At 44.8% G+C, this 22043-nt stretch overlaps 1 protein-coding gene across 1 annotated transcript in view; it reads left to right on the forward strand.

Moving 5' to 3' along the window:
• cttnbp2nlb (CTTNBP2 N-terminal like b) overlaps positions 1 to 18132 on the forward strand; it is a 38664-nt gene extending 20532 nt beyond the window's left edge. The window contains exons 3-5 of the mRNA XM_046364949.1: positions 11294 to 11530; positions 12327 to 12434; positions 15485 to 18132. Coding sequence (XP_046220905.1) covers positions 11294 to 11530; positions 12327 to 12434; positions 15485 to 16831 — 1692 coding nt within the window. The 3' untranslated portion in view covers positions 16832 to 18132. The remainder of the gene's footprint in view (positions 1 to 11293; positions 11531 to 12326; positions 12435 to 15484) is intronic.
• Positions 18133 to 22043: the final 3911 nt, after the last annotated feature.

The raw sequence follows: 22043 nt of genomic DNA on the forward strand, positions 1-22043 counted from the left end.
ATTAGTGTATTAGACATGGAGACATGGTGATAGATATATTAGTGTATTAGACATGGAGACATGGTGATAGATATATTAGTGTATTAGAGATGGAGACATGGTGATAGATATATTAGTGTATTAGACATGGAGACATGGTGATAGATATATTAGTGTATTAGACATGGAGACATGGTGCTAGTTAAACATTAGTGTATTAGACATGGAGACATGGTGATAGATATATTAGTGTATTAGACATGGAGACATGGTGATAGATATATTAGTGTATTAGACATGGAGACATGGTGATAGATATATTAGTGTATTAGAGATGGAGACATGGTGATAGATATATAACTATGGCCTGTTGGGCAGTGGTGTAAACATAACATGTGAAACGGGAACAGTTTCCGTCTACACATTCCTCTCTCTCTGTGCTGGAGACATGGTGCTAGTTAAACATTAGTGTATTAGACATGGAGACATGGTGCTAGTTAAACATTAGTGTATTAGACATGGAGACATGGTGATAGATATATTAGTGTATTAGAGATGGAGACATGGTGATAGATATATTAGTGTATTAGAGATGGAGACATGGTGATAGATATATTAGTGTATTAGAGATGGAGACATGGTGATAGATATATTAGTGTATTAGAGATGGAGACATGGTGATAGATATATTAGTGTATTAGAGATGGAGACATGGTGATAGATATATTAGTGTATTAGAGATGGAGACATGGTGTTAGTTAAACATTAGTGTATTAGACATGGAGACATGGTGCTAGTTAAACATTAGTGTATTAGACATGGAGACATGGTGATAGATATATTAGTGTATTAGACATGGAGACATGGTGCTAGTTAAACATTAGTGTATTAGACATGGAGACATGGTGCTAGATATATTAGTGTATTAGACATGGAGACATGGTGATAGTTAAACATTAGTGTATTAGACATGGAGACATGGTGCTAGTTAAACATTAGTGTATTAGACATGGAGACATGGTGCTAGTTAAACATTAGTGTATTAGACATGGAGACATGGTGCTAGTTAAACATTAGTGTATTAGACATGGAGACATGGTGCTAGTTAAACATTAGTGTAATAGACATGGAGACATGGTGCTGGGCAGTAAACATTAAACATTAGTGTAAACATTAGTGTATTAGACATGGAGACATGGTGCTAGTTAAACATTAGTGTATTAGACATGGAGACATGGTGATAGTTAAACATTAGTGTATTAGACATGGAGACATGGTGCTAGTTAAACATTAGTGTATTAGACATGGAGACATGGTGATAGTTAAACATTAGTGTATTAGAGATGGAGACATGGTGATAGATATATTAGTGTATTAGACATGGAGACATGGTGATAGATATATTAGTGTATTAGAGATGGAGACATGATGTTAGTTAAACATTAGTGTATTAGAGATGGAGACATGGTGATAGATATATTAGTGTATTAGACATGGAGACATGGTGATAGATATATTAGTGTATTAGAGATGGAGACATGGTGATAGTTAAACATTAGTGTATTAGAGATGGAGACATGGTGATAGATATATTAGTGTATTAGAGATGGAGACATGGTGATAGTTAAACATTAGTGTATTAGAGATGGAGACATGGTGATAGTTAAACATTAGTGTATTAGAGATGGAGACATGGTGATAGTTAAACATTAGTGTATTAGAGATGGAGACATGGTGATAGATATATTAGTGTATTAGACATGGAGACATGGTGTTAGTTAAACATTAGTGTCTGGCTGCAGTGGAAACCCCATAAACTAAAGCCTTGTTTATTGTCTATTCTCTTATCTCTATGTGTGTGGGGAAGTGAGCAGTGGAGGACAATTCTATCACACGTAATTTCACAGACACACACACACAAAAAGTCAAGCACACAAACAAGCACACACAGACACGTACACTCACTGCTCTGAATGCAAGACACATGTCTGTAAAGCCCCTGTCACGGCCCATGCTGTAGGTGTGTAAGGACGTCTAGCTGTTGTGTCACATTCCGCTGCTGTGTTGTCATTGGCTGTGACAGTACTTTGCTTTGTGTTGGTGTAGTGTTCTTAATGATTCCCCGGTTTTCACTTGAACCCAAAATCTCAGGAGGAAGTCCCCTGAATGGTGTAGGTGACTTCCAAACACACACACACACACACACACACACACACACACACACACACACACACACACACACACACACACACACACACACACACACACACACACACACACACACACACACACACACACACACACACACACACACACACACACAACACCAAACTCACTGTGTTCTGAAACTGAAGCTTTTCCACACTGATGAAGCTGAATGTGTTTTAGAGATCAGGTTGAATTTCCCTGTAGCCCACATGGAACCTGAGTACTCCTGCAGCTCAATCAGAAGAATAGTTCTCATTAGTTTACATTCCATACTATCCTGGCCAGTACATTCATCATGCATTGATGTGTCCTGCATAGACATGTAGATAGACTGTGTTGGGAGTTGATGGTATTTTGCAGATGTTTCCCTAGCAACAGTCACAGGTTGGGAAGAGGACTGTGTTGATGACCTGACTTGAGTTCAGGTATGGAAAACATGTCGCATTCCGCATCAGAGCTGGCAGCACCGTGCAAGAATGGAATTCTGGGAGGGTTGACATGAAATGACCAAGATTAGTTGGGCGGGACAGGGGGGTGCTGATGATGTCATCAATAGTAGGGATGAAGGCAGCGCTGGCTAAAGTTGGTTTAAAGACGCACAGATTAATGCGACGTCCTTCTCTTTTCTCCTCAGTCACAGAACTAGAACACAACTGATCAAACCAGGGAGCAGGACTGTTCAGGGCAGCCTGTCTGACCCAGAGACAGAGGGACTGAAGGGGTGGAAGAGAGGAGAGATGCCTGCCTAGACTAGCAGGGGACTGGGGATCTATGTCTGCCAGTGAATGTGACTGGAAGTCTACATTGCCTGGAGTTAGTGAAATCGGGCATGCTTGGCCTCAGCAAGTAGAGGGGATGTGAATCTAATGCAGAGTAGCTGGTGAGGGGGATGTTTCTCTCCTCCTACAGAGTAACTGGTGGGGGGGATGTTTCTCTTCTCCTGCAGAGTAACTGGTGAGGGGAATGTTTCTCTTCTGTATAGTAACTGGTGAGGGGAATGTTTCTCTTCTGTATAGTAACTGGTGAGGGGAATGTTTCTCTTCTGTATAGTAACTGGTGAGGGGAATGTTTCTCTTCTGTATAGTAACTGTTGAGGGGAATGTTTCTCTTCTGTATAGTAACTGGTGAGGGGATTGTTTCTCTTCTGCATAGTAACTGCTCTCTGTCATCTTTCTCTTTCTCCCTCTCTCTTCCCTCCCCTCTCTTTCTCTCTCTCCCATTGTCGCTCTAATGTCCCTCAACCTTTTCACCTGTTCCAGCAATAGTTTGCCACCTACTATCATCTCTACAGACATTTGGGAATTTCTGTGGATCTCCTAGATATCTTGGCTGAGGGTTAGCTCTATGGGGAGGCTTTACTATTTAATATGCCTGGTCCTGGGGCTTTGAGTGTTTTTGTGTTCCCGCCGAAAAGCAGATTATTTCACTAGGGCTGCTCGCTTTTCCCAGAACCCCCTGCAAAGCCAGTGGATCGGCCACTCCTCCTTGAAGTTCCATACTGGAGACGTTACCACAGAAACCTCACGTACAGGCACACAGGCATGTGTGTACAGACACTCACACACACACATGCACAATGCCCTCTCAGTCAGTAACCATTCTCTGAGAGGGACAGAGTAGAATATAGACTGTATTCCTGTAACAGGAGACTGTACTGCCTGTGCAGAGCCGTAATGGTACCCATGCCAGCTGCTGAGCCAATTGGGTGACAGTCATTATGAAGAAACTGGATTCCGCGGCTCCTGACAGCATGGAGGATGTGTTGTTATGTCTCAGGGCTCAACTGATTTACTGAGGGGATTTACTAGGTGTAAACCATTGGGGACAGACTCATGGTTGTCATTAGGCAGGGCAGAGTAGAGAAGAATAGTAAGTGGATGGTTGAGCCATAGACAATATAACAATTATGTCTTAACCACCCTCTAACTATTCTGCTCCTCTCCGCATGATGAGAACTGACGACTGTGGTGTTCCATATCTATGGGTTGAGCCTTGTAGGGTAATAACAAACTGTGCCCTTTCATAGAGGGCTGCATGGCCTGTCATTACTCTGCTAATCAACCCTCAGAGTCTGTGGGAACCCAGCCTCTCTACTATCCCTCCTCTTTGTTCCCACACACACAGCACCATGCCCAAGGCTAGACCCTCACACACACACACACATACATACATATACACACACATACATATACACACACATACACACACACACACACACACACACACACACACACACACACACACACACACACACACACACACACACACACACACACACACACACACACACACACACACACACACACACACACACACACACACACACACACACACACACACACACACACACTTACATACACACACACACACAAATATACACACACATCAGAATCAGCCCTGGCTAAACATTACTCAGGAACTCTGTTTTCTCTTCAGCAAGACAAAGTAGCCTAAACCCCTTAGCGCACACACACACAATAAGAGGGGATTGAGGTATTGAGACAGTGTCTTTGTGTGCGTCCTGTAATCTCATGCTGAAAGGGTCACATTCTTTGTTTATGCAGTAAGGGAAGAGGCCTCAGATACAGCCTCTCTAGTGGTGCCCTGAGGGGGAGGGAGGGAGGGAGGGAGGGAGGGAGGGAGGAGGGGAGGAGAGAGAGAGAGAGAGAGAGAGAGAGAGAGAGAGAGAGAGAGAGAGAGAGAGAGAGAGAGAGAGAGAGAGAGAGAGAGAGAGAGAGAGAGAGAGAGAGAGAGAGAGAGAGAGAGAGAGAGAGAGAGAGAGAGAGAGAGAGAGAGAGAGAGAGAGAGAGAGGCTACTAGTCCCAGCACTAAAACAGGGAAGGGACTCAGCAGATATTCTAATTTGGTATAGATTAGTCCAAAATTAATTGAAATAGGAGCATTTTACATGTGGTTAGAAATGAATAGGGACATTATCTCAACAAAGTAAAAATGTCCTCCTGTGTCCTACCTATATCCCCCAATAGAAACGCTATACCTTAATGTCGTCAGCTTCTCCATCCTAGAGGGGGAGATCAACCATTTCCAAACCCAGGGATAACATAAAACTCCACATCCCAGAATCAGTTCTAGCACCCATTTCCCTCTATAGTTGTGAGGTCTGGGGTAACTAACCAATAATTCACTAAATGAGACAAACACATTATTGAGAGACTGCATGCAGAATTCAGCAAAAACACATTACCGGTCAAAAGGTTTAGAACACCTACTCATTCGAAGGTTTTTCTTTATTTTTACTATTTTCTACATTGTAGAATAATAGTGAAGACATCTAAACTATGAAATAACATATATGGAATCATGTAGTAACCCAAAAAAGTGTTAAACAAATTGAAATGTGTTTTACATTTAAGATTCATATAGCCACACTTTACCTTGCTGACAGCTTTGCACACTCTTGTCACGTGCACCGAATACAACAGGTAACCAACAGTGCAATTTTTAAGTATAAAATAGGTATTAGGTAACAATAGATAAGTAAAGAAAAAATAATCATAAAATGACAGTGAAAATAACAGTTGCGAGCCTATATACAGGTGGTACTGGTACAGAGTCAATGTGGAGGCTATATACAGGTGGTACTGGTACAGAGTCAATGTGGAGGTTATATACAGGTGGTACCGGTACAGAGTCAATGTGGAGGCTATATACAGGTGGTACTGGTACAGAGTCAATGTGGAGGCTATATACAGGTGGTACCGGTACAGAGTCAATGTGGAGGCTATATACAGGTGGTACCGGTACAGAGTCAATGTGGAGGTTATATACAGGTGGTACCGGTACAGAGTCAATGTGGAGGCTATATACAGGTGGTACTGGTACAGAGTCAATGTGGAGGCTATATACAGGTGGTACTGGTACAGAGTCAATGTGGAGGCTATATACAGGTGGTACTGGTACAGAGTCAATGTGGAGGCTATATACAGGTGGTACTGGTACAGAGTCAATGTGGAGGCTATATACAGGTGGTACCGGTACAGAGTCAATGTGGAGGCTATATACAGGTGGTACTGGTACAGAGTCAATGTGGAGGCTATATACAGGTGGTACCGGTACAGAGTCAATGTGGAGGCTATATACAGGTGGTACTGGTACAGAGTCAATGTGGAGGTTATATACAGGGGGTACTGGTACAGAGTCAATGTGGAGGCTATATACAGGGGGTACTGGTACAGAGTCAATGTGGAGGCTATATACAGGTGGTACTGGTACAGAGTCAATGTGGAGGCTATATACAGGTGGTACTGGTACAGAGTCAATGTGGAGGTTATATACAGGTGGTACTGGTACAGAGTCAATGTGGAGGCTATATACAGGTGGTATCGATATGGAGTCAATGTGGAGGCTATATACAGGTGGTACTGGTACAGAGTCAATGTGGAGGCTATATACAGGTGGTATCGGTACGGAGTCAATGTGAAGGCTATATACAGGGGGTACTGGTACAGAGTCAATGTGGAGGCTATATACAGGTGGTACCGGGAAAGAGTCAATGTGCGGGGGCACCGGTTAGTTGGGCTAATTGAGGTCATATGTAAATGTAGGTATAGTTAAAGTGAGAGGGGTTGGGGGGACTATGCAAATAGTCCGCATAGCCATTTGATTAAAAAACAGGAGTCTTATGATATGGGGGTAAAAGCTGTTGAGAAGCCTTTTGGTCCTAGACTTGGCGCTCCGGTACCGCTTGCCATGTGGTAGCAGAGAGAACAGTCTATGACTGAGGTGGCTGGGGTCTTTGACAATTGTTAGGGCCTTCCTCTGACACAGCCTGGTGTAGATGTCCAGGATGGCAGGCAGCTTAGGCCCAGTGATGTACTGGGCCGTACGCACTACCCTCTGTAGTGCCTTGCGGTCGGAGGCCGAGCAGTTGCCATACCAGGCAGTGATGCTCTCGATGGTGCAGCTGTAGAAACCTTTGAGGATCTGAGGACCCATGCCAAATCTTTTCAGTCTCCTGAGGGGGAATATGTTTTCTCTTGCCCTCTTCACGACGGTCTTGGTGTGTTTGGACCATTCTAGTATGTTGTTGATGTGGACACCAAGGAACATGAAGCTCTCAACCTGCTCAAGAAAAGAGCTATTACATTCTGCAACTACCTAAAAGGAAGCAATTCCCAAACCGTCCATAACAAAGCCATCACCTACAGAGAGATGAACCTGGAGAAGAGTCCCCAAAGCCAGCTGGTTCTGGTACTCTGTTCACAAACACCAACAGACCCCACAGAGACCCAGGACAGCAACACAATTAGACCCAACCAAATTCTGAAAAAGATAACTATTTGTTACACTGGAAAGAATCAACCAAAAAACAGAGCAAATTAGAATGCTATCTGTCCCTAAACAGAGAGCACACAGTGGCAGAATACCTGACCACTGTGATTGACCTAAAATTAAGGAACGCTTTGACTATGTACAGACTCAGTGAGCATAGCCTTGCTATTGAGAAAGGCTGCCGTAGGCAGAGAGAGAAGACAGGCTATGTGCACACTGTCCACAAAATGAGATGGAAACTGAGCTGGCCTTCCTGACCTCCTGCCAAATGTATGACCACATTAGAGACACATATTTCCCACAGATTACACAGACCACAAATAATTTGAAAACCTCCAACATTGATAAACTCCCATATCTGTTGGGTGAAATATCACAATGTGCCATACGGGCAGCAAGATGTGTGAACCGTTGCTATGAGAAAAGGGCAACTAGTGAAGAACAAATAACATTGTAAATACCCCCAATATTTAACGATTGACATGTCTTTATCTTTCTGAAACCTTTTTGAGTGCAATGTCTACAGTTCATTTGTTTCTTCTCACTTGTTTTTTTTCATTAGCTTTTTTTAAATTTTTCACATTTTATTTAACCTTTATTTAACAAGGCAAGTCAGTTTTAGAACAAATTATTATTTACAATGATGGCCTACCCCTGGCCAATCCCAGATGACACTGGGCCAATTGTGCGCTGCCCTATGGGACTCCCAATCACGGCCGGATGTGAATCAGCCATTTCATTGCTTTGGCAACGTAAACATATGTTTCCCATGCCAATAAAGCCCCTTTGAATTAGAGAGAGAGAGAGATCACTGTGAAACAGTGATGTCCCAGGAGAGGAATGCACTGCCATGCGTGGGTGGGCAGTGGCAGGAGTGAGGTGTGTGCGTGCATGTGTGTGTTGAGAAGTGGAATGGTAGCTAGAGTGGCCCTGGCGGCATGTGTAATTCTCAGTGTGTGTTGAGAAGTGGAATGGTAGCTAGAGTGGCCCTGGCGGCATGTGTAATTCTCAGTGTGTGTTGAGAAGTGGAATGGTAGCTAGAGTGGCCCTGGTGGCATGTGTAATTCTCAGTGTGTGTTGAGAAGTGGAATGGTAGCTAGAGTGGCCCTGGTGGCATGTGTAATTCTCAGTGTGTGTTGAGAAGTGGAATGGTAGCTAGAGTGGCCCTGGTGGCATGTGTAATTGTCAGTGTGTGTTGAGAAGTGGAATGGTAGCTAGAGTGGCCCTGGCGGCATGTGTAATTCTCAGTGTGTGTTGAGAAGTGGAATGGTAGCTAGAGTGGCCCTGGCGGCATGTGTAATTCTCAGTGTGTGTTGAGAAGTGTAATGGTAGCTAGAGTGGCCCTGGTGGCATGTGTAATTCTCAGTGTGTGTTGAGAAGTGGAATGGTAGCTAGAGTGGCCCTGGTGGCATGTGTAATTCTCAGTGTGTGTTGAGAAGTGGAATGAGGCGAGAGTGGCCCTGGTGGCATGTGTAATTCTCAGTGTGTGTTGAGAAGTGGAATGAGGCGAGAGTGGCCCTGGTGGCATGTGTAATTCTCAGTGTGTGTTGAGAAGTGGAATGAGGCGAGAGTGGCCCTGGTGGCATGTGTAATTCTCAGTGTGTGTTGAGAAGTGGAATGGTAGCTAGAGTGGCCCTGGTGGCATGTGTAATTGTCAGTGTGTGTTGAGAAGTGGAATGAGGCGAGAGTGGCCCTGGTGGCATGTGTAATTCTCAGTGTGTGTTGAGAAGTGGAATGAGGCGAGAGTGGCCCTGGTGGCATGTGTAATTCTCAGTGTGTGTTGAGAAGTGGAATGAGGCGAGAGTGGCCCTGGTGGCATGTGTAATTCTCAGTGTGTGTTGAGAAGTGGAATGGTAGCTAGAGTGGCCCTGGTGGCATGTGTAATTCTCAGTGTGTGTTGAGAAGTGGAATGAGGCAAGAGTGGCCCTGGTGGCATGTGTAATTCTCAGTGTGTGTTGAGAAGTGGAATGGTAGCTAGAGTGGCCCTGGTGGCATGTGTAATTCTCAGTGTGTGTTGAGAAGTGGAATGGTAGCTAGAGTGGCCCTGGTGGCATGTGTAATTCTCAGTGTGTGTTGTTACATCTCTGACACTTCCATCTCTCTCTCTGTCTGATATCGCTCTCTCCGGTCCGCAGGGCAGAAGGCTGTAGACTAAGCACAGGTCTAGGATCAGCTCGTAACGTTCCCAAAATTCCCAGGTTTTCCAGAAATCTGGTTGGAAGATTCCTGGAAACCAGAGGGAATAAGCAGGACATCCGGAATCCTTCAACCAGGATTTCTGGAAAATCTGGGAATTTTGCAACCCTAACTCAAAGAGAACATGTCAAGTGGAATAGTCAATCATATGGTCCCATTTTTACTAGGGCTGGGAATTGCCTGGGACCTCACAATACGATATTATCACAATACTTAGGTGCCGATACAATATGAATTGCAATTTTCACGATTCTCACGATCCTATATGTACTGCAATTAGATATTGTAATCTGATGTTCCAAACGTATTGCTCACCATATGTCTTCTGCAGGGAGACGAGAGAGCATGAGAAATTAAAATGATGAAAACATATTGGCTCACATTTTTTTTTAAAGATGGAGAACAATCTATTAGGAAAAGATACCATTTTTTCTAATGGATACTTAATATCGATTTAATATCGTACTAAAATAATATTGCGATGTAACTGTATACATTTTGCCCCCCATCACAAATTTTTTACTGTTGTGTGTTTGGGATTGAGAAGTCTTGCAGCAAACACACATTCACAGACTTCAGCTGGTTCAGCACTGTGTGTTTGTGTGTGTATAACAGTACTCTCGCACCCTGCCACTCACCCCGTCTTTCCCCTGGGAGGGGTTAACATCTGCCCCTTGCGGGGGTGTATGGACGGCCTCACCCCTTTTGTGTTGGGGTGGGAGGGTGGGCCATCTGTTAATGCCCACACTCAAAGAACAATGGTTGAGGAATTGTTGTGTTGTGGCCCGTTACAATATGTGTCTGTGTATATCCAGCATTAAGTGAGTGGTGTATGTAGCAGTGTGTCCGAGTTGTTTAACATGTGTGTGCGTGTGTGTGTGTGTGTGTGTGTGTGTGTGTGTGTGTGTGTGTGTGTGTGTGTGTGTGTGTGTGTGTGTGTGTGTGTGTGTGTGTGTGTGTGTGTGTGTGTGTGTGTGTGTGTGTGTGTGTGTGTGTGTGTGTGTGTTATTCTTGGCAGTAGTAATGGTGGGGACCATGCTATCTCCTTTCCACACTGTGTTTCCTGTTCAGACACACACAAAGGGGTGGAGTACTTCATAGTGTAGCTGAGTCAGTTTTTCACACTTTAACTTTTAACTTTCAGAGCTAGAAACATTAGAAGGCCGCATAGCCCTTGGCTAGGCTAGACCCTGCTCAATCTACTATTTATTTAACTAAGCAAGTCAGTTAAGAACAAATTCATATTTACAATGACAGCCTCGGAACAGTTGGTTAACCGCCGTGTTCAGGGGGAGAACAACTGATTTTTACCTTGTCAGCTCGGGGATTTGATCGAGCAACCTTTTGGTTACTGGCCCAACACTCTAACCACTAGGCTACCTGCCGCCCCTGAAGCATAAAGCCTCCACTAACTCTAGCACAGCCCTGGGCCACCTGGCTCTGCTGGGAATAGAGCACTGGGCCTGACTGTCTGCTCAGAGTAAAGAAAGGTCTACCTCAATGCTAACCAGACTGCATGCATACATACCTTATGAAACATGTCCAGTCCACCGTGAAATGATATGCTGCTCTATACTGACTGTCTCATCGTGTGTGTGTGTGTGTGTGTGTGTTCCAGGCCCAGCACAGGGACTCATTCGTCCAGGAGCGCTATGGCCAGTATGACCTCAGTGACCCCTTCCTGGCCCTGCAGCGGGATAGCCATACCATGGATGACTGGTCCCCTTCAGACCCCCAGGGCAGCGTGGTGGGGCCCAACCCTCTGGCTGTGCTGAAGCTGGTCATGGCCCACTGCAAAAGGATGCAGGAGAGGATGATGGGACAGCTGGCAGCCGCAGAGAGCAGACACAGGAGGGTAAGGGCGTCCTGTGTGTGTGTGTGTGTGTGTGTGTGTGTGTGTGTGTGTGTGTGTGTGTGTGTGTGTGTGTGTGTGTGTGTGTGTGTGTGTGTGTGTGTGTGTGTGTGTGTGTGTGTGTGTGTGTGTGTGTGTGTGTGTGTGTGTGTGTGTGTGTGTGTGTGTGTGTGTGTGTGTGTGTGGATAATGCGGCCCAGCCCCAGTCTTTGTTCCTAGCTGTGGTTGGGTGCTGGAGCTGGCACTCAGGCTGACACAATGGGCCTGTTCTTTTCCAGGTTTCCAACACACCGGACCAGGACAGGCATACTGTAGCCACACCTCAGATACAGCCTCTCTATTGGTGCCCTGAAGGGGGTGTGAGAGAGAGAGAGAGACCATTTGAATTGAATTGAGAGAGAGAGCAAGAGAGAGAGAGACAGAGAGACTGAGAAGAGAAAGAAAGAAAGAAAGCAAGAAAGAGTGTTTACATTGATGGCAAAGCCTTTGAAAGTATTGAGGAGGTTTGATTAATGGTGTTTTGCACTGGGTGAAAGTTGATATTAATGGTGTTTTGCACTGGGTGAAAGTTGATATTAATGGTGTTTTGCACTGGGTGAAAGTTGATATTAATGGTGTTTTGCACTGGGTGAAAGTTAATTGCATTGGTTTTGGAACCTCACGGGTGTGGGCCAGGTACCCCGTTCAAAGACCAAGGCAAAGTCGTCTCAAAACAAAGTGACGTAGCATAATTGAATCCGCCCACTGTGTTATTTTTGTGATCTGTGATCTGATTGGTCCTCCTCTGTTTGATTGGCAGGTGATTGCAGATCTGGAGGAGGAGAAGCACCGACACGCACTGGAGTCGGCGCAGGATGAGGATGTCACCGTCATGCTGGAGAAGGAGAGGGAGAAACTACTGCAGCAGGTGTGTGTGTGTGTGTGTGTGTGTGTGTGTGTGTGTGTGTGTGTGTGTGTGTGTGTGTGTGTGTGTGTGTGTGTGTGTGTGTGTGTGTGTGTGTGTGTGTGTGTGTGTGTGTGTGTGTGTGTGTGTGTGTGTGTGTGTGTGTGTGTGTGTGTGTCTAAGACAAAATCAGAATAAGAAGAGGGACTGTTAAACATCTGTGAACACACTCTCCTCCCACCTCTCTCCCTCCTCTCCCTTCTCTGTGTTCCCCATGGCCCCCACACTACTAGCTGATTTAAGTCCCTGTGAGTAGCGTCACTTCTCTCTGACTGGGGATCTATTGTGTATCTCAGTGGGGTTGAGGGGTCTAGGCAGACACACACACACACAACACACACACACACACACACAGGCTGGGCGGCTCCATAGGAAACAAGGAGGAAGAGGCTATTGTTCAGCTGACCGGCAGCCTGGGGCCCAGGAAAGCCTGAGATAATGACTGTCCCTGACCAATCAAGGTCAGCACACACACACACACACACACACACAGAGGGACCCCTCAGGAAGCCTCTATTTATGTAAGGCTGTGTGTGTGTGTGTGTGTGTGTGTGTGTGTGTGTGTGTGTGTGTGTGTGTGTGTGTGTGTGTGTGTGTGTGTGTGTGTGTGTGTGTGTGTGTGTGTGTGTGTGTGTGTGTGTGTGTGTGTGTGTGTGTGTGTGTGTGTGTGTGTGTGTGTGTGTGTGTGTGCGTGTGTGTGCGTGTGTGTGCGTGTTTTCCTGCCTCTGTTTCTGTAGAATCCAGAAATGTTCCCAACATGTTTTTTCATGAACTTTTACATATTACACTCTAATGATTGATTCTGATATGAACATCACTTGAACAGCACATGGCACTTTCAGAACAGTTGTTTTGGGATGATCCATTTTGCGTTTTCTTTTAAAGCTTACCCTTACCCCTTTTTCAGTAGAAAAATACAGAAATATAAAGTAAAATATTTAATGTTGAATATAATGATGCAGGAGTACAGTTGTGGCCAAAAGTTTTGAGAATGACACAAATATTAATTTTCACAAAGTCTGCTGCCTCAGTTTGTATGATGGCAATTTGCATATACCCTAGAATGTTATGAAGAGTGATCAGATCAATTGCAATTCATTGCAAAGTCCCTCTTTGCCATGCAAATGACCTGAATCCCCCCAAAACATTTTCACTGCATTTCAGATCTGCCACAAAAGGACCAGCTGACATCATGTCAGTGATCCTCTCGTTAACACAGGTGTGAGTGTTGGCGAGGACAAGGCTGGAGATCACTCTGTCATGCTGATTGAGTTCGAATAACAGACTGTGAGCTTCAAAAGGAGGGTGGTGCTTGGAATCATTGTTCTTCCTCTGTCAACCATGGTTACCTGCAAGGAAACACGTGCCGTCATCATTGCTTAGCACAAAAAGGGCTTCACAGGCAAGGATATTGCTGCAAGTAAGATTGCACCTAAATCAACCATTTATCGGATCATCAAGAACTTCAAGGAGAGCGGTTCAATTGTTGTGAAGAAGGCTTCAGGACGCCCAAGAAAGTCCAGCAAGCACCAGGACCGTCTCCTAAAGTTGATTCAGCTGCAGGATCTGGGCACCACCAGTACAGAGCTTGCTCAGGAATGGCAGCAGGCAGGTGTGAGTGCATATACACGCAGAGTGAGGCAAAGACTTTTGGAGGATGGCCTGTTGTCAAGAAGGGCAGCAAAGAAGTCACTTCTCTCCAGGAAAAACATCAGGGACAGACTGATATTCTGCAAAAGGTACAGGGATTGGACTGCTGAGGACTGGGGTAAAGTCATTTTCTCTGATGAATCCCCTTTCAGATTGTTTGGGGCATCTGGAAAAAAGCTTGTCCAGAGAAGACAAGGTGAGCCTAAGAACACAGCCATGAATATAGAATGGTACCAACACATCCTCTGAGAGAAACTTCTCCCAACCATCCAGGAACAGTTTGGTGATGAACAATGCCTTTTCCCGCATGATGGAGCACCTTGCTATAAGGAAAAGTGGTAACTATAAGTGGCTCGGGGAACAAAATATCGATATTTTGGGTCCATGGCCAGGAAACTCCCCAGGCCTTAATCCCATGGAGAACTTGTGGTCAATCCTCAAGAGGCAGGTGGACAAACAAAAATCCACAAATTCTGACAAACTCTAAGCATTGATTATGCAAGAATGGGCTGCCATCAGCTGCCATGTGGCCCAGAAGTTAATTGACAGCATGCCAGGGCGGATTGCAGAGGTCTTGAAAAAGAAGGGTCAACACTGCAAATATTGACTCTTTGCATCAACTTCATGTAATTGTCAATAAAAGCCTTTGATACTTATGAAATGCTTGTAATTATACTTCAGTATTCCAGAGTAACATCTGGCAAAAATATCTAAAGACACTGAAGCAGCAAACTTTGTGGAAATTAATATTTATGTCATTCTCAAAACTTTTGGACACGACTGTACTGCGTGTGTATCTCACTCTGCAGTATTCGGGGGTGGAGGTATATCTCCACTCTCCTAGACTCTGACACCTCCATGTGGTCAGACGAGAAAACTGCTCAAATATGTCACTCGTGTGCCTTACATTTTAGTCATTTAGCACAGTGTGTTCCAACCGTAGTCCTCCAGTACCCACAACACTAATCATTTTCATTATAACCCTGGACAAGCACACCTGGTTCAACTTGTCAACTAATCATCAAGCTCTCAATGAGTTGAGTAAAGTGTGTTTGTCCAGGGGTACAATGAAACTGTGTACTGTTGGGGGTACTGGAGCACCAGGGTTGGAAAACACTCATTTAGTAGACACTATTATCCAGAGCGACGTACAGTTAGTGCTATAGCTGTATCTAGGTGAGACAACAAAATATCACAGTCGTAGCAAGCACATTTGTACACAAATAAAGAAGTTATCAAAGTCCGTGCGAATAGGAAATGCACCTACAGGTATGCAATTCCTTTCCTATCTGGGAATTAAAAAAAATGTGCTAAGGGAAGTTGAAAGTTGAAATATCCACCTCTATCTCTCTGTGTGTTTCTAGTTGGAGGTGGAGCGTGCAGCAGTGCGTAGGCTGCAGAGGGAGCAGGAGAGGGCAGTAGGCCTGGCAGAGGAAACTCTGTCCCAGCAGCAGCAGTTGTCCTCGGACCTAACCCTGGAGCTCCAGAGAACCACCAGCCAGGCCCTGGAGGAGGCCCAGAGAGTCAGCCAGCTCCGCCTGCAACTCCATGAGGAGAGCTGTACTTCAGAGAGCCTGAGGGGGGCCCTGGAAGCGGAGAAGGGCAGAGCAGCGCAGATTGAGGCCAGAGCAGAGAGCCAGCTGGCTGAGTTTGACACAGAGAGGGAACAGTTAAGAGCCAGGATCAGACGAGAAGAGGAGAGGAGCAAGGGGCTGGAGAGAGAAGTGGAGGAGCTGAGGAGGAGGTTGGAGGCAGCAGGAGAGGAAGGAATGGTTAGGAAGGTGCAGGAGGCTGCGGTGAAGGAGGTGAAGGAGGTGAAACAGGCAACGGTGTCAGCGGCGGCGTCCACCTCGAGCCAGACAGAACCTGATGGGAAGGCGAGCGTCGACCCTAAAGTGACCCCTGTCTCAAAGGTCAACGGGCATCACCCTAACCCTCCACGGGACACTGACCCCCCTCAGGAGGGCGGGGCTGTGGAGAACGGTGGGGTAGAGAGCGAGTCCGGAGCAAGTCTTCCCTCCCCTCTCCACCCTCACCCTCCTCACCCCCACTGCCACCCTCACCCCAACCTCTCCCCCTCCAGCACGGCCTCTTCCTCCCTCTCCTCCTCCCCCATCTCCTCCCCCACACTGGCTAAGCGTCTGGTCAGCCCCGGTGGCTTCCACACATCCTCCTACCAGGCTGGAGTCAACCAGCGCTTCCACGCCGCCAGGCATAAGTTCCAGGTGCAGGCTGAGCAGGAGCAGCTCCAGCAGGGTAGCACGGCTCCCCTCTCCCCCCGGGACCTGTCCCCTACCACCACCCCCATCCCTCTACCCTCAGAGAACAGCACGGCCAAGCAGCTAGCCCGAAACACCGTCACCCAGGTCCTGTCCCGTTTCACCAGCCAGCAGGCAGGGGCCAAGCTCCCCCCACTGAACAGCTCTCCATTTGGGACTGACTATCGGAGCCTGGCAGCCTCCCCTCCAGGGGGGAAAACTTCGCCTGGAGGACCCCTATCCCCTGGTATACGCTCGCCCCTCACGCCTCGGTCCGAGAGGTGCTACCCGCCCCCCGTTCCTAAGAAACCGGGTATGAGCCCCTCTCCAGGCTCCCCCGACCCCCAAGCCGGGGCCAGTCTCTTCCCAGAGCTGACGGGGGGCTGTGGGCTAAGCAGCAGTGGACAGGAGGGGGCTAAGGAGCCAGACCTGGTACTCTCCTCAGGTAGCTAACATTTATGGGCCACGGCAGCTAGAAAGTGATCTAGGATCAGCCTTCCCAAATCCTTCACATCTTTAACCATTAGGGAGAAAACACAAAACGGACCTAGGATCAGTATCTGTGATCAGCTTTGTCTTATTCCTGCTGGAGGAGCCAGTGCTCTCCTCCAGCAGCTAGCAGTGTATGGCCTCCCTCATTCCAGATACGCTAGTTTCTCTCTTCCATTTGCACTTGTTCACTCACTTTTAGGCCCGAGATTCAATCCGAGTGCTCTAGTCAACAATGCAGCTTTTAAAAGCAATGTTGCTGGGTTCAAATAGATCGCATTCAAGGTAAACGCTGCTGATGTCGGCTCAATCAGAAATTACCTCAGAGACGGTAAAAGAAAGCAAGACATCTCACAAGATCATGTTTTCTGGTCGGGCGGGTAGAGCGAGCGAGGGGATAAGTAGACCAGAGCCAGCTGTTGGTTAGTTGGTTAGTTTTGCATTGAAAAAAAATTGTCACGGTTTCTGTCTGTGTAAGTGGGTGTTTCCTCTCTCACGTGGCCATCTGTGAGCATGCTTTCCCGCATGAGCTTATCTGGGAAAGCATGCTTACACAAGACAGGAACTGTTTTTTTTAATGTCAAATGGTAAACAGCCTTTTTAAGACATTTTCATTATCCACCATCTTTGATTACCTGTAAATGTCAAGCGGTTTAATGTGGTTCCACCGCGGTCTGGATTGGATCCTGGCCTTAATCTCCTGGATGTCCTGCAGCAGGCAGAAAATGCCACTACTTATACCAACTCTGTAGGCCCTATTTTGACCACATAAATTAGCCGCTTATTATCAAAGGAAAGCTCAAACACTACCTAGCAAATGGTCTGAAACACTGTCTAGTTAACATTAAATTACATTAAATCTATAATATACTGGGTTTTATTGGATTCATAAGATTTGTTTTATTTTGAATTTATGGATAGTTTATTATCTTGATTTGTAATATATCTTTATATCTAGTTTATTGTATTCCATAGCCATGTTTAAAAGTGATCTTATTAATTATGCATTTAGTTATTCTCGGAAATTAATTAATGAATCTCTCCGCCCAAGTCCACTCTGTAGTCTCGTCCAATACAAAGGCTGCATGGAGAGGGGAGTCTTTCCGTGCCAAGAGGATTCAAATGTAATCTGTTGATTGCACATATACAGTTGAAGAGGTTTACATACACCTTAGCCAATTACATTTAAACTCAGTTTTTCACAATTCCTGACATTTAATCATAGTAAAAATTACCTGTCTTAGGTCAGTTAGAATCACCACTTTATTTTAAGAATGTGAAATGTCAGAATAATAGTAGAGAGAATTATTTATTTCAGCTTTTATTTCTTTCATCACATTCCTAGTGGGTCAGAAGTTTACATACACTCAATTAGTATTTGTTAGGCTTGCCTTTACATTGTTTAACTTGGGACCAACGTTTCGGGTAGTCTTCCACAAGCTTCCCACAATAAGTTGAGTGAATTTTGGCCCATTCCTCCTGACAGAGCTGGTGTAACTGAGTCAGGTTTGTAGACCTCCTTGCTCACACATGCATTTTCAGTTCTGCCCACAAATCTTCTACAGGATTGAGGTCCGGGCTTTGTGATGGCCACTCCAATACCTTGATTTTGTTGTCCTTAAGCCATTTTGCCACAACTTTGGAAGTATGCTTGGGGTCATTGTCCATTTGGAAGACCCATTTGCGACCAAGCTTTAACTTCCTGACTGATGTCTTGAGATGTTGCTTCAATATATCCACATAATTTCCCTACCTCATGATGCCATCTATTTTGTGAAGTGCACCAGTCCCTCTTGCAGAAAAGCACCCCCGCAACATGATGCTGCCACCCCTGTGCTTCACAGTTGGGATGTTTTTGGCTTGCAAGCCTCCCCCTTTTTCCTCCAAACATAACAATGGTCATTATGGCCAAACCGTTCTATTTTGGTTTCATCAGACCAGAGGACATTTCTCCAAAAAGTACACTCTTTGTCCCCATGTGCAGTTGTAAACCGTAGTCTGGCCTTTTTATGATGGTTTTGGAGCAGTGGCTTCTTCCTTGCTGAGTGGCCTTTCAGGTTATTTCGATATAGGACTTGTTTTACTGTGGATATAGATACTTTTGTACCAGTTTCCACCAGCATCTTCACAAGGTCCTTTGCTGTTGTTCTGGGATTCATTTGCACTTTTTCGCACCAAAGTACGTTAATCTCTAGGAGACAGAGCGTGACTCCTTCCTGAGCGGTATGACGGCTGCGCGTTTGTACAGATGAACGTGGTACCTTCAGGCATTTGGAAATTGCTCCCAAGGATGAACCAGACTTGTGGAGGTCTACAATTTTTTTCCTGAGGTCTTGGCTGATTTCTTTTGATATTCCCATGATGTCAAGCAAAGAGGCACTGCGTTTTAAGGTAGACCTTGAAATACATCCACAGGTACACCTCCAATTGACTAAAATGTCAATTAGCCTATCAGAAGCTTCTAAAGCCATGATATCAATTTCTGGAATTTTCCAAGCTCTTTAAAGGCACAGTCAACTTAGTGTATGTAAACTACTGACCCAATGGAATTGTGATACAGTGAATTATAAGTAAAGTCTGTAAACAATTGTTGGAAAAATTACTGTCACGTTCATCGTAAAGACCAAAGCGCAGCGTAATTAGAATACATTCTTCTTTTAATGAAGAAAGAACACTTAAACAACCCTACCGCTATGAACACTGCGTGCAAACACGGGCAACTACACAGACAATAACCCACAAAATACCCAATGAATATGGCTACCTAAATATGGTCCCCAATCAGAGACAACGATAAACAGCTGCCTCTGATTGAGAACCAATCCAGGCAACTATAGACATATAAACACCTAGACTTGAAAAACCCCATAAACATACAGAAACCCTAGACAGGACAAAAACATATATACCCACCCTCATCACACCTGACCTTACCAAAATAATACAGAGAACATAGATAACTAAGGTCAATTACTTGTGTTATGCACAAAGTAGATGTCCTAACTGACTTGCCAAATCTATAGTTTGTTAACAGGAAATTTTGGAGTGGTTGAAAAACCAATGACTTCAACCTAAGTTTATGTAATCTTCCGACTTCAACTGTAGGTGTATCATGACACTACTTTTACAGATGTATGCTCCCATCTGACTTTCCCCTGCCTGGTCTGATCTGTAGCTTATCACCATATCTAGCAGTACCTGCACTGAAAGTTATCATGTCTTTCACTGTAGTTTGTACCAGATTACATTCTGAACATAGTTTACTAAAGCAATAAGGCCCAAGGGGGTGTGATATATGGCCAACGCAATGTGGAGTACCTGGACACAGCCCTTAGCTGTGGTATATTGGCCATATTTCACAAACCCCTGAGGTGCCTTATTGCTATTATAAAGTGGTTACCAACGTAATTAGAGCAGTACAAATAAATGCTTTGTCATATCCGTGGTATACAGTCCGATATACCACGGCTGTCAGCCAATCAGCATTCAGGGCTCGCACCATCCAGTTTATAATAAAGCACAATGTTGTAAATAATACAAATAATTAAAAAGCCTCATTTGAAGCTATCTGCATTGCACCCCATTATGTTTGGTCTCTGCAGCTCTCTGCATTACACCACATTATGTCCGGTCGTATCTACGTGTTGTCTACAACATACACTAGAATAGTGAATACACTGGATTTTTAACAAGGGAAAAGCTTCCCTAAGACAGACCTTACACTGGGCCTTCCCTAAGACAGACCTTACACTGGGCCTTCCCTAAGACAGACCTTACACTGGGCCTTTCCTGAGACAGACCTTACACTGGGCCTTTCCTGAGACAGACCTTACACTGGGCCTTCCCTAAGACAGACCTTACACTGGGCCTTCCCTAAGACAGACCTTACACTGGGCCTTTCCTAAGACAGACCTTACACTGGGCCTTTCCTAAGACAGACCTTACACTGGGCCTTCCCTAAGACATACCTTACACTGGGCCTTTCCTAAGACAGACCTTACACTCTGCCTTCCCTAAGACAGACCTTACACTGGGCCTTTCCTGAGACAGACCTTACACTGGGATAGAAAAATAAGGTGACACTTAAATATGTCCAACTTTTTTTATTACGGGACAATTTCTTGTTTTTTCCAAAAGGGACCAAATTCAGAACAAACGTCTTTCTTGGAGGCTAATATTTTCTACCTGGAATTGAGTTTCAACCGTCTATCCTTATGTTTAAAGCAGATAGTGACAGACCGGGTTTATACCTTTGAAATCCTTCCAGATCTTTTGGCAAACTTATACGTTTTATTTATAAAAGGGACTAGCTAGGGGTCAGATCTGTACCTCTGTATTATACTGAGTAGACCTAACCCTTTGTCTATTTTTACATCTTTGTCAAGATGGGAACAAGTGGGAAGTAATTAATAACATGACTGTACTGTGTTTCATAACCTGAACCTAACAACATTTTGTCACTGTTGTTGGTCTCATAGGTCTTATATTTGTGGTATTTAAGGTTTTATAAGATGATATTAACAAAACAGGGCACAATGATAAGAACGCTTTTATTTGTTAAAAATAATCTCCTGCTGTCTTCTGGAAGTTACCTAACCCAAACTGTTTCTCAACATTTCTGTCTTCTGGAAGTTACCTAACCCAAACTGTTTCTCCACATTTCTGTCTTCTGGAAGTTACCTAACCCAAACTGTTTCTCAACATTTCTGTCTTCTGGAAGTTACCGAACCCAAACTGTTTCTCAACATTTCTGTCTTCTGGAAGTTACCTAACCCAAAATGTTTCTCCACATTTCTGTCTTCTGGAAGTTACCTAACCCAAACTGTTTCTCCACATTTCTGTCTTCTGGAAGTTACCTAACCCAAAATGTTTCTCCACATTTCTGTCTTCTGGAAGTTACCTAACCCAAACTGTTTCTCCACATTTCTGTCTTCTGGAAGTTACCTAACCCAAACTGTTTCTCAAAATTTCTGTCTTCTGGAAGTTACCGAACCCAAACTGTTTCTCCACATTTCTGTCTTCTAATTATTCTAAATGTACGCAAGCATTTTCCTTATGTATTGTTTCACAACTGAACTATGCATATGATTTTTAAATTACAAAATAAACATCCCAACCAAGCATCAATTTCTTCAGTCTAATAGCCTGATTTCTGCTAGCATTGTGCCCCAAAACC

This window comes from Oncorhynchus gorbuscha, linkage group LG10 (genome assembly GCF_021184085.1).
Source record: "Oncorhynchus gorbuscha isolate QuinsamMale2020 ecotype Even-year linkage group LG10, OgorEven_v1.0, whole genome shotgun sequence".
Classification (NCBI taxonomy): Eukaryota; Metazoa; Chordata; class Actinopteri; order Salmoniformes; family Salmonidae; genus Oncorhynchus; species Oncorhynchus gorbuscha.